Raw genomic sequence first — 13,652 nt, forward strand, 5'->3', positions numbered from 1 at the left:
TTTTACTATAGTTTCTGAATAAATAATGAGCCTTGATATGAAATAGGTTGAAAACCACTGATAAAGATTATTAGCTGGACTACAAGGGCAAAGACGAATGTTATGTGATAATGTGTTTATCACATACTCATACTGTATACAGCTCTTTGGGTTGATATTCATATTACTCTCAACGAGGAAATACCCCATGGGGGAAAAAAAAGTATAGTACCACTGGAATTCCCTGGCAGTGTGCATGGAGAAAGTTGGCTCAGTGTGTTGCGTGCTTTGTTTGTAGACGCCAACTTGGAAAGCTTTTAAACACAAATTTCTTTCTAAAAGCACCACCGTCATTTGGCTATAGCTGGTCCTCTTAAAGGAGTGTATTTGGCCTATTAGAGTGGGCTGGTGGGAGTACAGCTGTGAAACGATGATCAAGAATTCTATAAAAAGAAAAACTCCTGTGTGCATTTCCCAGTCAAATTGGAGGAGCGATTAAGCTGGCTGATTGAAAGTGTCCCACATGAGCAGACGTGTCAGACTCCTAGAAAGTTTACTATCAGAGTAATGGGCCAAATATCTGCTGTGCTTGGCTCCCCTCTCTCTCTCTCTCTCTCTCTCTCTCTCTCCTCTGCTCCTCCACGCTCTGCTCAATTAATCCAGAGCCTCTTAATGACCCTCGAAGGTGACTCGCTAGATAAGTGCAATTACACTGGAAACAAGGGTGCTGCCAATTAGTCCTCAAGTCTCCCTCCATCTTCGCTGTAGAAGCTGGGCACATCCCGTGGGGTCAGGCTGTTTGTGACTTCATTAGCAGGCTTCTAAAAGGGGAAAATGAACGCCTGGCCTGGATCACACCTCTGTGCACAGGGATCAGCAGCACAAAGGATGTGTTTGTCCTCAAATGTGAAGGAATGACAGACGGGGTCCTGGACCGGGAAAGAGGGCAACCTTGAAAACACATTTCAGCGCAAAGCCAAATCATTTATATTCCCCTGATTGTGTGGCAAAGTGCAATTTGTGCTCTTTTGCTTCTGGGAGCAAAGCATAGGTATTCAAATTATTTGGAAACTAGATTATATCCCCCCCCCCCCCCCCCCCAAGCATGCTGGTAACGATGCCACTGTTGTTGCTGCTGCTGCAGCTGCTGCTTCTGCCGCTGCTGCTGCTGCTGCTGATGATGATAATGGTGCAAACTATGCTGGCAGATATCGCCTCCCTCTCTCTTCCCATCCTTTCTCACCACCAGTATATGCACTTTTATAATTGCTCTCCCATTGTTGCTTCCTGCACAGATTCTTAATGAGAGCTTCCTGGTATGTAGACATCAGTAGCTCAGTCACTTGTTGTCTGCCAGCAGAGATTGTGTGAGTAATGGGTGTGACTAATGCCACTTGGCAGCTCCCACTACAGCCCCTCCTAGCCATCTGTCCCCTGCCACCCCTCGGGGGCACTGGGGCGCTCTCAGCAGGACTCGGTAATCACATACACATGCACTCTTACACACACGTGCAACTATCTTGCAACACAAGTATGCAGTCATGCACGCACGCATGCACACACGTGCACAATGTTTTTCACACGCTTGATGAGCAATGTGCCGTCGTAACATACTGTATCAGAGACTTCTGATACTCACTTTCAGAACTTTTTGCTGAAGTTCCTTGCGAAGGGCGAGTGCAGCTTCTATCGTTGGCGACAACTAAGATGAACAAACAAATGAGCGTAGAATGGTACCCTGGGCTGTCACCCACTCACTCACACTTCCCTGCCAACCAACATGACGATAGATAAGCTAATCCAATATAAGATAGCAACAGTAAACCACCAACTCCAAATGAGGAAAAGATTGATATCATTGGAATCCAGATACTTTCAGATCTTGTATGTTATGTACTTACTGTGGGTTGTCGCTAGGCAACAAACCGCCACCTGAGAATTTCAGCCATGACAGTCAGTGGGGAAGAGACAGAGCGCAGCCCAGCCCAGAAGACACCGCCCACTCGGCCTCGTCATTGACAGCAAATACTATCCCGTCTACAGTACGTCCTACATCACTTCCAAGTGCACGCACCTGCAGCGCTCTGACAGCTCAAGAGGAAGCAGCGGCTGCCTCTGCTCTCATTCCCCACTGACTGCTATGGGGGGCAGATCGGGCATGCTCGGCGGTAACCTGCCGCCCTGATCAAATCTACACGTAGACCCAGTTCCACTACCCCAGGCGTGCGACTTGGGGAACGGAGTACCAGTCTGTGGGGACACAGAGTGTGATATTAATACTGACCTGGCTTATTAGCGCTGTTAGGGAAAGAGACCTATACCTACTGTACCTGGTGAACCTACCTGCTGCTCCTCCTCCTGGGAGACGCCGCCGCCGAACCTAAAATAGGGAAAGAAAGAGACGGCAAAACCTGATTTTAGTTATTATGATGACACTTTAAGTTTGTAATTTTTGCTGCACTATTGAAAAAGCAACATCTGATGGAGAATGTGGGTATTACACCGAGCCACACCAACTGCTCTGCTTAAATGGAGCAGGGCCAAAACAACTTGCAAGCCGTGGTACAATACACGCCACCTCGCTCGAGAGGCAGCGCCCGCTGCAAGAAACTTACCAAACTATCCCCCGACGATGTCATTGAAGCATACATCGAGCTGTTCGAGCGCGTATAGCAGCCTGAGAGCGTTGACCAGTTGCTGGCTGGGCTAGCCCCATTCCTCACCGGGAATGCCCAACGAGCATGGAGAGATTCATCCCTAGCCGAGTCACGTGATTTCCAGAGGTTAAAGACCACCATCCTCGACTCAAGGGTTGAGTCTCCCGGCTCGAGCACAGTGGTACCATAATTGGGAGCGAAGGCGGAGGCTCCAAAACCGAGCGGCCATGACAGACGACGGCCCCCGCCCTCAACACGCTCTGCCAGACAGAGGCAGTCGACCCCAGCAGCGGCCCTGCTATGTGTGTGGCCAGGCCCGATCACCTCTCCTGTCCAGAGAGGGACCGTGACGTCCTCATGCCCTCCACCGCCAGCACTGAGAGCCCGCAGCCCTGCGTACACACTGGCACCGGGTCCCGTCGCCGGGTCCCGTTAGGATGAATGGCGTCGACGCCCAGGCCCTCTTAGACTCAGGTAACGTACAGTCACCCTTGTCCACGACTCCACGCCGAGTATGCGGGCCCACTAGAGAACAACACGTTGCCAGTGAGCTGCGTTCACGGCGACCAGCGCCGCTACCCAGTTAGCCAAATATTCATACAGACCACTAGAGGCAGCGCCACCGTCTCAGCACGAGTAGTTCCCAACCTACCTGTTCCCCTATTACTTTATTATTACACTTGGGCTGTCACTTGGGCTGTCAAAAAACCTATTCGGCAGCGGCCCTATCGCGTCCCAGAGGCCAGGCGTATCACTATTAAAGAGGAAGTAAATAAAATGCTTGAATTAAGAGTAATAGAAGAGCCCCATCGTAATTGTCCCAAAACCAGACGGCCTCCTATAGGAGGCGCTCTGTGACGAGCCAGTCAAAAACAACAGATATAAGCACTCCTTTGTCCCTGCCTCCATTCGTGCAGTCAACGCTGCCAGTAACAGGTAATGTGGTGATGATATGTTGAAACAAGCACTTTATGCCGGCACTTTATATCCTAGCACTTTTTCTGAATGTAACCACTACTCTTGCTGTAAACCTTCTGGGACATTAATAAAGACCTTGAACCTTGAACCTAAGACTTTTATCCTCCACACTGATGCTTCAAATCTACATGTAGACCCAGTTCCACTACCCCAGGCGTGCGACTTGGGGAACGGAGTACCAGTCTGTGGGGACAAAGAGTGTGATATTAATACTGACCTGGCTTATTAGCGCTGTTAGGGAAAGAGACCTACCTACTGTACCTGGTGAACCTACCTGCTGCTCCTCCTCCAGGGAGTTGACGCCGACGACTAAAATAGGGAAAGAAAGAGACGGCAAAACCTGCTACACAGCAGCTACCGACTGCGGTCGCCTCACAGCTAGATCGGTCCCGGGTTTGATTCCCGGCAGGGGTGCTGGGGGGGGGGGGCATGCTCTCTCCTCCGTGTCATCAGCGCCCAATAGCCTAGGTGGGGTTGGCAAAAGGGCCTTTCCGTGTGGAGTTTGCATGTTCTCCCTGTGTCCCCTCACAAAAAACATGCAGTAATCCTGGACAGCGGGGTGCCTGATGGAGGGGAAAGGAACTGGTTGGAATAACGTGTTCCTTCCACGCGCTACGTCCCACTGGGGAAACTCTCCCTGTCAGGTGATAAGAAGCAGCCTATTCACTCCTCATGCATTGAAGGAAGCATGGTGATGTTCAGGGACTCTCACCAGGTTGGCAAAGGGAGAATAGGGTCCTGGATTACAGTTTAGGCAATTGGCACCAGGTGAAAAATCGCCATACTGTACCGAAAGCAAATTCTACCGACCTTGGTTGCATGGTCATTAAAATGAACTGATCTGATACAATAGAAAGGAGTTGACAGAAATCAGTAATGTGTTTGTTAATGATCAACGGATCCTTACTCGTCAATGCACAGGTTAAAAACCAGTAAAGGTAAGTATAAGTACTGTAGTGAGTGAGTGCTTTTGGTTAGAGGAGAGGATAAATATATATCCAGAATGTCAGCACAGTCCTAAGATAAGGAGAAACAGCCTAAATCTCATTACCACAGCATCTGGATCTGCCCTGTAGAGCCAACAGAATCACTCTGACTGACTTTAAATTGGTTTCCAATAAAGGGGAATTGATCCATGGCCCTGTTTTGAATTTCTAAACCAGTGTAGATTACAACCTTCATATCATGAGCTTTAGCCACATGGATTTTGTTGTATCATTCTAAGGATCTATCGAAATACCATTATTTTGATCATGAGATCATATAATCTTCAGGTGGCCATCCAGTGATATCAGTCAGCTATGACAAGATTAAAATTAGTGGAGGTACATTTGGTGTCAGCACTTTGCAAGACAGACAGACAGACAGACTGTTACTGTATAGGCTGTTAGACTCCTGCAGAGCCACGGTGTAAAAGAATACTGTGTATTTCAACCATGCAGGGATGGATCATATAATATTGCAAGTAAATATTTGTATTATTATATATTTTTTACATAATAGGTAGTTAAACAACTAGTCGACTAGTAAACTAGGCAACTATAGTCAACTAGTAAAAATGACTAGAAGTGAATGCCCTAATCAACGGGCATATGCCTACGTGTTGTGTCATTGAGTGGGTATAATTTATCCACAAGATGAAGAATATTGTTTTCTTAATCAGACACTGCACATTTTGGAACATGCTTTGTTTTCCTTGTGAGAGTTTGTTTGTAGAAGTAACAAAATACATATCCATATGACCATATAAAACAATTTGCAATGGGGCCTGAGGACTTGCCAATATTATACTCTTGGCATTTCAAGTATCAGAGTAGCATATGGGGCTGGGGGATCTCACTGTTGTTACATGGAAGGAGTGTTATGTATTCTCTGGATAGCCACAGGCTCAGTCACTCACACTCTGTCCACCAGACATTAAATAAGAGCAGTTTTGGCAGACAGATCGTCTCCCCTGCTGAAAATGAAGTTACCAGTCACCATCTCTCTGCTCTTGTAGAGTTTCAGAGGGTATACGTATAGCTGTTCTTTCATGAAGACTTTTAAACATAGATAGACTGAATAGAATCTTATTGCGGTACCAAACACAGATTACGATTGTTGGTCAAGGTATTAATCCTTTTGAAAATGACCACGCTGCAAGGGTAAATGTACTCAGACAAGATCTGTGGATTAATATATGCCACTGGCAATGCCACTTAGCTAAATGAAACAATGTAAAACATATTCGGTTGAACAGGATGACACAAATAGCAGGCAGGGGAATACATACACAATCTTACCTCGAAATTAAGCAGTTACTACACAAAGTACAGTGTCTTGTGTGTACACTTGTCAGCCAGATGATCGAATTTGCAACATAGTTATTTTTTATATACTGTAAATACATATGTTGCTACTAGCTGCTGTATTGTGGTGTTGTACAGTACATATGTCACAAAATACCTTGAGCCTATTTTGTAAACACAAAAAACACCCTGCTGATAGTCTTTATTTTCTAAAACCCATTCTGGGCGGGAACCCCTTTTGGTGTCTTACCCCCTCAGGCCGGGAACCCATTTTTGGGTTCTGTACAGTATGTACAGTATTCAAAAATTTACATTTTCTGATGCTGCTATATAAATATTTGAAGTTTTTCAGAAACCTTAGGTCAGGATTTAGAGGCGTTTTTAGAATCGGCCTCATGCAGGCCTAAATGGGTTAAGAAATTGATTTGCAATGGATATTTTCAGGGTCACTCCACTGGTCCGTAATCTAATTTGGGGTGAATGGAATAAACATCTCAACACAGTTCATGTTCTGAAGGGTGAAAATCGATTTTCTGTAAAGCTGGAGAGCAGCTATATGCAAAGCACAAAGCACTGCATTGATGAGACCTACGATCTGCACTTGTATTTCTCGGACAGGACAAATGGTAGGCATTCTAAGACTTGACAGAAAATGACTAGATTAGAAAATGAACGGAACCTTCTCATATACTGTATGTGTGTGGGCATACCTACAGTATGTATGCGCCAAAAAAACTAATATCTAGAGGCTATATATATGTTTAAGAGGTGTGTGTGAAATTGCTTTTATTCAAGTGGTGAACCATATTATTATTATTATAATTTTCTTTTTTTATAGAGGGATGGGGGAGTCGAACCCGCGGCACACTGCCAGACGGTGCCTGGAACACTGAGCCATGGCCCAGGATAAAAAAATATATATAGAAAGAAATAACACCCCCATTATCGAAAGGGCTTTTTTAATATAGTTACCATGAATAATGTTCCTGTGCACTGGTTGCAGGGGACAGATCAATGTTACTTATTCAAATATTTGTTTTCTGAATAAGTTCCGCCAAAGCCTCTAAAAAGAATATCAATCTCGACAATACAGCTTGATTCTATGATTTATAGGCCTGAATAAGAAAGTATGCTTCGTAAGATGTTTTCAAAGGTACGGCATGCCTTTTGTAGAGAGAAGAAACATCGGCACACAGCTTGTAGCTCTAAAAAAAAAGTTCACTGTGTTATAATAGTGGTACACAATGTTTCCAAAGTTACCAAACAAAAACAACTAATCTACAAGGCTCACATCGCGTTGCACTGTTGTGCGTTGTGAGCTTGTAGATCCGCTACTCTTGTGGGGAGCTCCTAAAACATCTGCGCTGCCTGAGCTCAGCTGGAAAGCAAAGCGGGCTGCCTGATTTGTGCCCGTCATGAATTCAATTTGGATATACGGAAGAGATTAGGTAAAGTGACAGTCGGATGTAAACTGTTGGACTTGAGCCTATATAGATCTTTGCCTTTTTGTACATTGTTCTACTATTGAAAACAAAGAGTGAACAGTGGAGTCCATGACTGTCCATATCATGAAGTTTGTTGAATAGCCTATGTTCAAAACAGGCTAATATAAAGATAAATAGGAAAGTGCAAAAAAACAATCACTCTCAAAAAGTGTCAAATGTTTTCGTTTTTTTTAGTCATAGCACATTCGTGAACATCTCAGAAGCATAATTGGAAGAGACAACATCCAGCTTGTAGTCAGTATATTGTATCATTGTGCAACAACCTGTTCTTGAAAAGGACAACTTGCTCAACAGAGCTGGCATTCTGTTAATTGTCTTCAGCTCAGTGGTGTGAAATACCATTCTCAGTCAATTCCAAACGTAAAAGCCTGATTTATACTTAGTTGCATGCTGAAAATATCTGATCTACACAGTCAGTGTAAATGAAAGATTAACCTTCATTATCAGATTTAGTTAATGGAAGTGCAGCTGTGCAGCACTCTTATCCAAAAAGGAGGCTTCAACTTTCATAATATTGTCCTCTTCCGCTCGATATCTTTGTTGGCTGTAACAGTTACTGTACATATTAGTTTCCTCTCTGTTTGTGGCAGCATTTTCCAGCAGTGGCTGATGCCGCGGAGTCGCCACCAATTCACCCTTTGTCAAGTCCCACCCATGGTTCTACCTCTCTTAGCACCCAATGGTTACCGTTTCGTGGTTGGACAAAAATCCTTTCTCTCCATCCACTACCATTGAAATAACCACTTTTTTCAGTTGCTTCGTATTGATATTCTGTGCATTGAATTCTTATTTAACAGAACACAATAGGTGCAGCATGGTGACTGGGACTGGTGACTACTACTAGTACTACATAAACAAGGCGGAACAAAGGCAAAAATAGCCTGCTGGTTAGTCAGTCAGGGACCAATCAGAAAAGGCTGACAAATGGTGAATTGCTGACAACACCCGCGGCAGGGTTTCTCGGTGGCATTAGTCACCCTAACACACCCTAACCCTAACCTCACAGGGAAACAAGGGCAGATTTTTAACTGGCAGCGCATGTCAGGAGCTACGGGTGAGTTTTAACTAGGGACGCTGACATCCTACCCCAAACCCTAACCCCACAGGGAAGACACGGGTGACCGGCAACGCATGTCTCGGCAGTTGCGGTGTCGGCCGCCAAATGGACCGACACCGACACTGCCGCTGAAGGGAGTGGCAGTGGAGTGTCATAATCCCCCCCCCACTCACCTTCTCCGGCAGGTGCCGGCCTTCCTGCTGGTTTCATTATTTAGTAACGAACACTCCTCTCAACCGGCCGGTCTCAATCATGACATTACGCTACATAACATTGGGTGTCTCCAGTGCCGGTTCTAGGCCTTTTGAGGCCCTAGGCAACATATTATACAGAGCCCCCCCCCCCATCCTGCTTTGCCACGCCGGATAAAAATTGTAAATTTGCCATGAAAATGCTTCAATCTGGTGCACTTTGAGATCAAAATGAAGAAGCTAGGTGGTGGCCACATATGTTTATAAACAAATCCCAAATGTTTATAAACAAATCCCAAATGTTTATAAACAAATACCAAAATGTTTATAAACAAATCCCAAATCCCATGAGACTTGGTCCTACCCCCCCCCCCCCCATGAGACTTACAAATCCCAAATGTTTATAAACAAATCCCAAATGTTTGTAAACAAATCCCAAATGTTTATAAACAAATCCCAAAATGTTTATAAACAAATCACAAATGTTTATAAACAAACCACAAATGTTTATAAACAAATCACAAATGTTTATAAACAAATCACAAATGTTTATAAACAAATCCCAAATGTTTGTAAACAAATCCCAAATGTTTATAAACAAATCCCAAAATGTTTATAAACAAATCACAAATGTTTATAAACAAATCACAAATGTTTATAAACAAATACCAAAATGTTTATAAACAAATCCCAAATCCCTTGGTCCTACCCCCCCGACCAATGGTCGGGGGGGTAGGACCAAGGGATTTGGGATTTGGGAACAGAAATCTTTAGAGACACCGTGTCTCTAAAGATTTCTGTTACCTGCTTCCTGTTACCCGTTTCCTGGTCATGTGACCTGAGTAACCAATACATGACAGCAGCATGTGTGGCAGCCAATCAGGACTAGGTCCTGCAGTATGACTTATGTATGTCTTCTACATTTCATGAATATATATATATATATATATATATGTGTATACCGGTATATATGTATATATATATATATTAGCATAACAATAATAGCATAATAATAAAATAACTAATGCCAAAAGGAGAACAGGCACAACTTCCATTCTTCAGGCTTTTAGCTCACATGGATGGCGACAATGTCATCAGTAGAAATCATGCATTTGTGTGATGGAATAATCTCTCTACATACACAGTACTGTAGATATGAGCTTGGGCTGGCTCCTACGCTGTTGGAATCAATAGTAATTCAGTGAAGGCCGGAGGGAAGAGAGGTAATTATCTCAGGGTTCTCAGGTATAATTGAACAGATGTGTTTTGAAATTGGTCCGTTCACCATTGAAATGCCAGTGGTAATATCCTCCCACACTGATATACTATACTCTGCAATGCACAAAATGAAAGAAAAGCAGCCAGCACAAAAGGGAGGTAGAAAGGTGGAAAGAGAGAGACTGTTGTCCTCATGAAATGCAACGCAGGCGCTGCAAAACAAGTCCACACCAGAGACTGCAGAAAAGCCAATTAACCTTTGACCTCTCCTGAAACACTAACCATCCGCAGGCTTAGAGTCCCAGAAAGCTTCTAACCTTACAGGACCTTGACTTGCAGTTTGAGTCTGTTTTGAATCAAGTTAGCTCAGCCCTGTCATACATAATTCATACCCTGAGCGTGGTCCGTGGGTACCCTGTGGTCATGGAACCACCACAGCTCTCGTCGGTGCGGGACCCTCCAGCCACAGGCTGGTGCTGGGGATAAGAATAATGTGGCCAAGGCCAGGGCTGGCGAATGGCATCTCCCCTCCATCACCTCTCCCATTTCATTTCCCAACTCTAAAGAGGAGGCATCAGGATGCGTTGGCCTCAGGCTCACACCTCCATGATTCACTCTCTGGCTTTATCTCTTTATTTTCCCTCCAACTCCGTCTACCTTTTTTCTACTTTTCTTTCCACACCCCGTTACCAAACATTAAACACAGGCTTGTATGGACACAGCATATCACAAGCAAGTACTCGCACGCACGCACGCACGCACTCCCACGGACTCCCATGGACTCAGAGGTAGTGATGAAGTGTTGACATGGAAGCCTGCTGGCCCTCTGGACAGGAGAGAGTTTGAATTTCTTAATGTACGTATGAATAAAGCCCACCTCCTTCTCACTCCTCCACACGTGTATCTCCACGTGCAGACATGTGTATAAGTCTACACTTAGATAACTGCAGATTCCGCAAGTCGAAACACCCAGTCTCAGTTGTGAGTCATGCATTGATACTGAAAATGGCAATCGATAAGGCAAAACCACAGGTCACCGAATACAAAGCAGAAATCCCATTCCCACCCCTATAAATAGCTTTTCATTTTCTGTCTTTTCATTCTGGTCTTCCTTTGGACACTTTTCAGAATGGAAATGGCACACAGCATGTCACAGCAGTTTGCAAGAAGACGGACCAAGCTCGCACTTCTATTTCTCAGAAGTGTGAAACCCACAGCAACCTCTCTGCGTGGTATTGATGTGTATAGTGGCCACTGGTTCGGGGGTGTATTTATCAGGTCATTACTCAGTGAAGATGCAGCAGCGGAGCGGTCCTTCCTAAATTCAGCCTGTATCCGTCTGCTCTTCTGCACCACCTCCACATGCATGTGAAGGCAGCCAGCTGCTGCATACCCATATGCCTTTGCCTTTTCTTCAAGGCAAAGGCATATGGGAATTATACCCCCGTCAAAATGCCAATTACGTACATCCCGTACTGGCTTGGGTATTTAAAAGGCTACTGTAATTTGAATTTGAATTGAGCGGCGCTCGCATCTGCGAGTGCTACTGTCTCTCTTTGCCAGCAGCATCATTAAGAGTTCTCTCTGGCATCACCATCACCTGCCATCATGGCACAATCTCCCCTGCTGGTCCATGTGTGGCTTATCCAACATCCATTGGAAGCAATTTTCTGTTCATGTGTAGACTAAGCTTCTTTCTTTTCCCGTCTTACTTTGTAAAAGCTGCTGCTTCTTTAACCCTAACCAACTGTTAGAGATAACAGTTGGTTGTTTTCACACGTGAGCAAGACTAATTTACTGAGCAAGAAAAACATTTCAGTGCTGAGACTATATCTGTGTGCATGTGTGCGTGTTTGTGTTTGTGTTTGTGTTTGTGTTTGTGTGTGTGTGTGTGTGTGTGTGTGTGTGTGTGTGTGTGTGTGTGTGTGTGTGTGTGTGTGTGTGTGTGTGTGTGTGTGTGTAAGCTTGTACATCCGCTATTTTTTAGAATGTTTTGAAAAAGTGTCAATGTGTGGGGTCAGATGGACAGAAAGCATGACATATTGCACCAGTAATGTACATTCAGCTGTTTGAACGCAGTCATGTGCCAATGGCGCTGCCGAGTCTGTTCATCGGCGGCTGGTTGCCAAGGTCATTGCGTCTTGGTGAGGCATTGTAATATCCTGTGTTAAATTAACTTAGCACTTGGGATTTTACAGCATAGACTTATTCTTTTGCACCAAACTCTTGACAAGCTCTTGACAAACAAGACTGGGTCAAACTATGTTCTCGAGATACACACTCACTCACACTCAGAGATTCCACGCATCTATAGAAGGTTAGACAGGGTAATGTTTTCATCCTTGGCTGGTGTTCATCACCAGCCAGGGTAGACTGTCTACCGGTAGACTGACTGTGGACAATTCATTCATTAACATTTTCCACTGTATTTTCCATCTGAAGACTGACCTCTTCAGACTCCATCTCACTCCCTATAGCAACACTCTCCATGTACCTTGCTTTTTCTTTCGATAATGCTAGCGACTGTCCAAATCAATGCACATGATATATCTGCATGGACCATGCAGACATGTCATGGTGCATTACTTGCACCTTTCAAGGAAATGGACTGTATCCCAAATCCTAAGAAAGAAAGTTGATACTTTGCCTGTCTGCCACCAACATCTATCTTTGCGATCAATGAACTGATCAAAAGCATGTAAAACGCTGGTAGTTTGACATTTGAAGAATATGGGATTCCATAATTATACAATGTTGCAATGCCTTGTGTCAATTGTGTAATTTACATACTAGGCTACAGACAGTGGACCTACTTTGGGTGATCTGCAGCTGTGGTCACCTACAGGGGTGTCGCCGTGTCGGCCTTCTCAGGAGGAGAAGCAGCCGAATTCCGGTGGCTATTGGCAAGACAAAGGAGTTTGTTGACCTGAAGGGACAGACTGGCTGATCAAAGACTTTGGTTTTACATTATGCAATAAAAGTCGACACCCTACTACACCCATGTAAACTGCTTAAGTAGTGACCTAGAGAATATGATCATGTAGTCAGTTGGGCGAAAGCCTGTGGAGACGCGTGAGCCATGCACTCTGCTGGCTGGCGTGAGTCTATGCTGAATGCTGTATAAGCTGTACTTCGTCAAAATAAACATCATGGACTTCACATCGTCTGTCGTGCACACATCACATTCAATATTTTTCTTTATGCTTTCGTTCTGGTCTCTTTTACGCCTTTCAGGCATTTCAGGCTAATTACATCCTATATAGTGACCTGATGCAGATCAGCAGTGGAGTGTGAAAACGTGTTGTGGGTCAAAGCTTAAGAGCAGTAAATTAATTGCACTGCAGACAGTGAATGCAGTGTTTGGCATGTCTCAGCTGTATGTGGGCTTTTAACAGCATAGCTTGTCAGTTCATTGATTTCCGAGTGTGCCGTGTGCGTGTGCGTGCGCGTGTAGCTGCACTGTAATTGCTTCTGCAAAACAAAATCAAACAGAATACACAACTATAGGACAGTGTCTACTGTCTATATATTTTCCACACAGAATGATTTTCTTTCCTTCCCCCACCCCCCCCCCCCCCCTCTCTCTCTCATCATTTACAAGCCTCATGCCCAAGTCCCTAATAAGCCTGATCAGAGTTAAATGTCTTATCAGCCTGTGGCACTCATTATTATAACCCAACATAATATGGATGAGACATGGTGACCCAGACCTCATTAAGTGTATGGCTGCAACACTAGGGTCATCACCCTTACACTTTTTTACACTGTTCACTGACTCC

The 13,652-nt window shown here is 44.5% G+C and overlaps 1 protein-coding gene across 1 annotated transcript in view; it reads right to left on the minus strand.

Annotated features, from left to right (window-relative positions):
• Positions 1–2,100: 2,100 nt before the first annotated feature.
• LOC308326615 (potassium channel subfamily K member 15-like) overlaps positions 2,101–13,652 on the minus strand; it is a gene marked incomplete at both ends in the record, with an annotated part of 61,542 nt that continues 49,990 nt past the window's right edge. The window contains 4 exons of the mRNA XM_080779580.1: positions 2,101–2,229; positions 2,323–2,359; positions 2,961–3,097; positions 3,889–3,923. Coding sequence (XP_080635706.1) covers positions 2,101–2,229; positions 2,323–2,359; positions 2,961–3,097; positions 3,889–3,923 — 338 coding nt within the window. The remainder of the gene's footprint in view (positions 2,230–2,322; positions 2,360–2,960; positions 3,098–3,888; positions 3,924–13,652) is intronic.

This window comes from Protomyctophum bolini (genome assembly GCF_963924005.1).
Source record: "Protomyctophum bolini genome assembly, chromosome: 2".
Taxonomy (NCBI): domain Eukaryota; kingdom Metazoa; phylum Chordata; class Actinopteri; order Myctophiformes; family Myctophidae; genus Protomyctophum; species Protomyctophum bolini.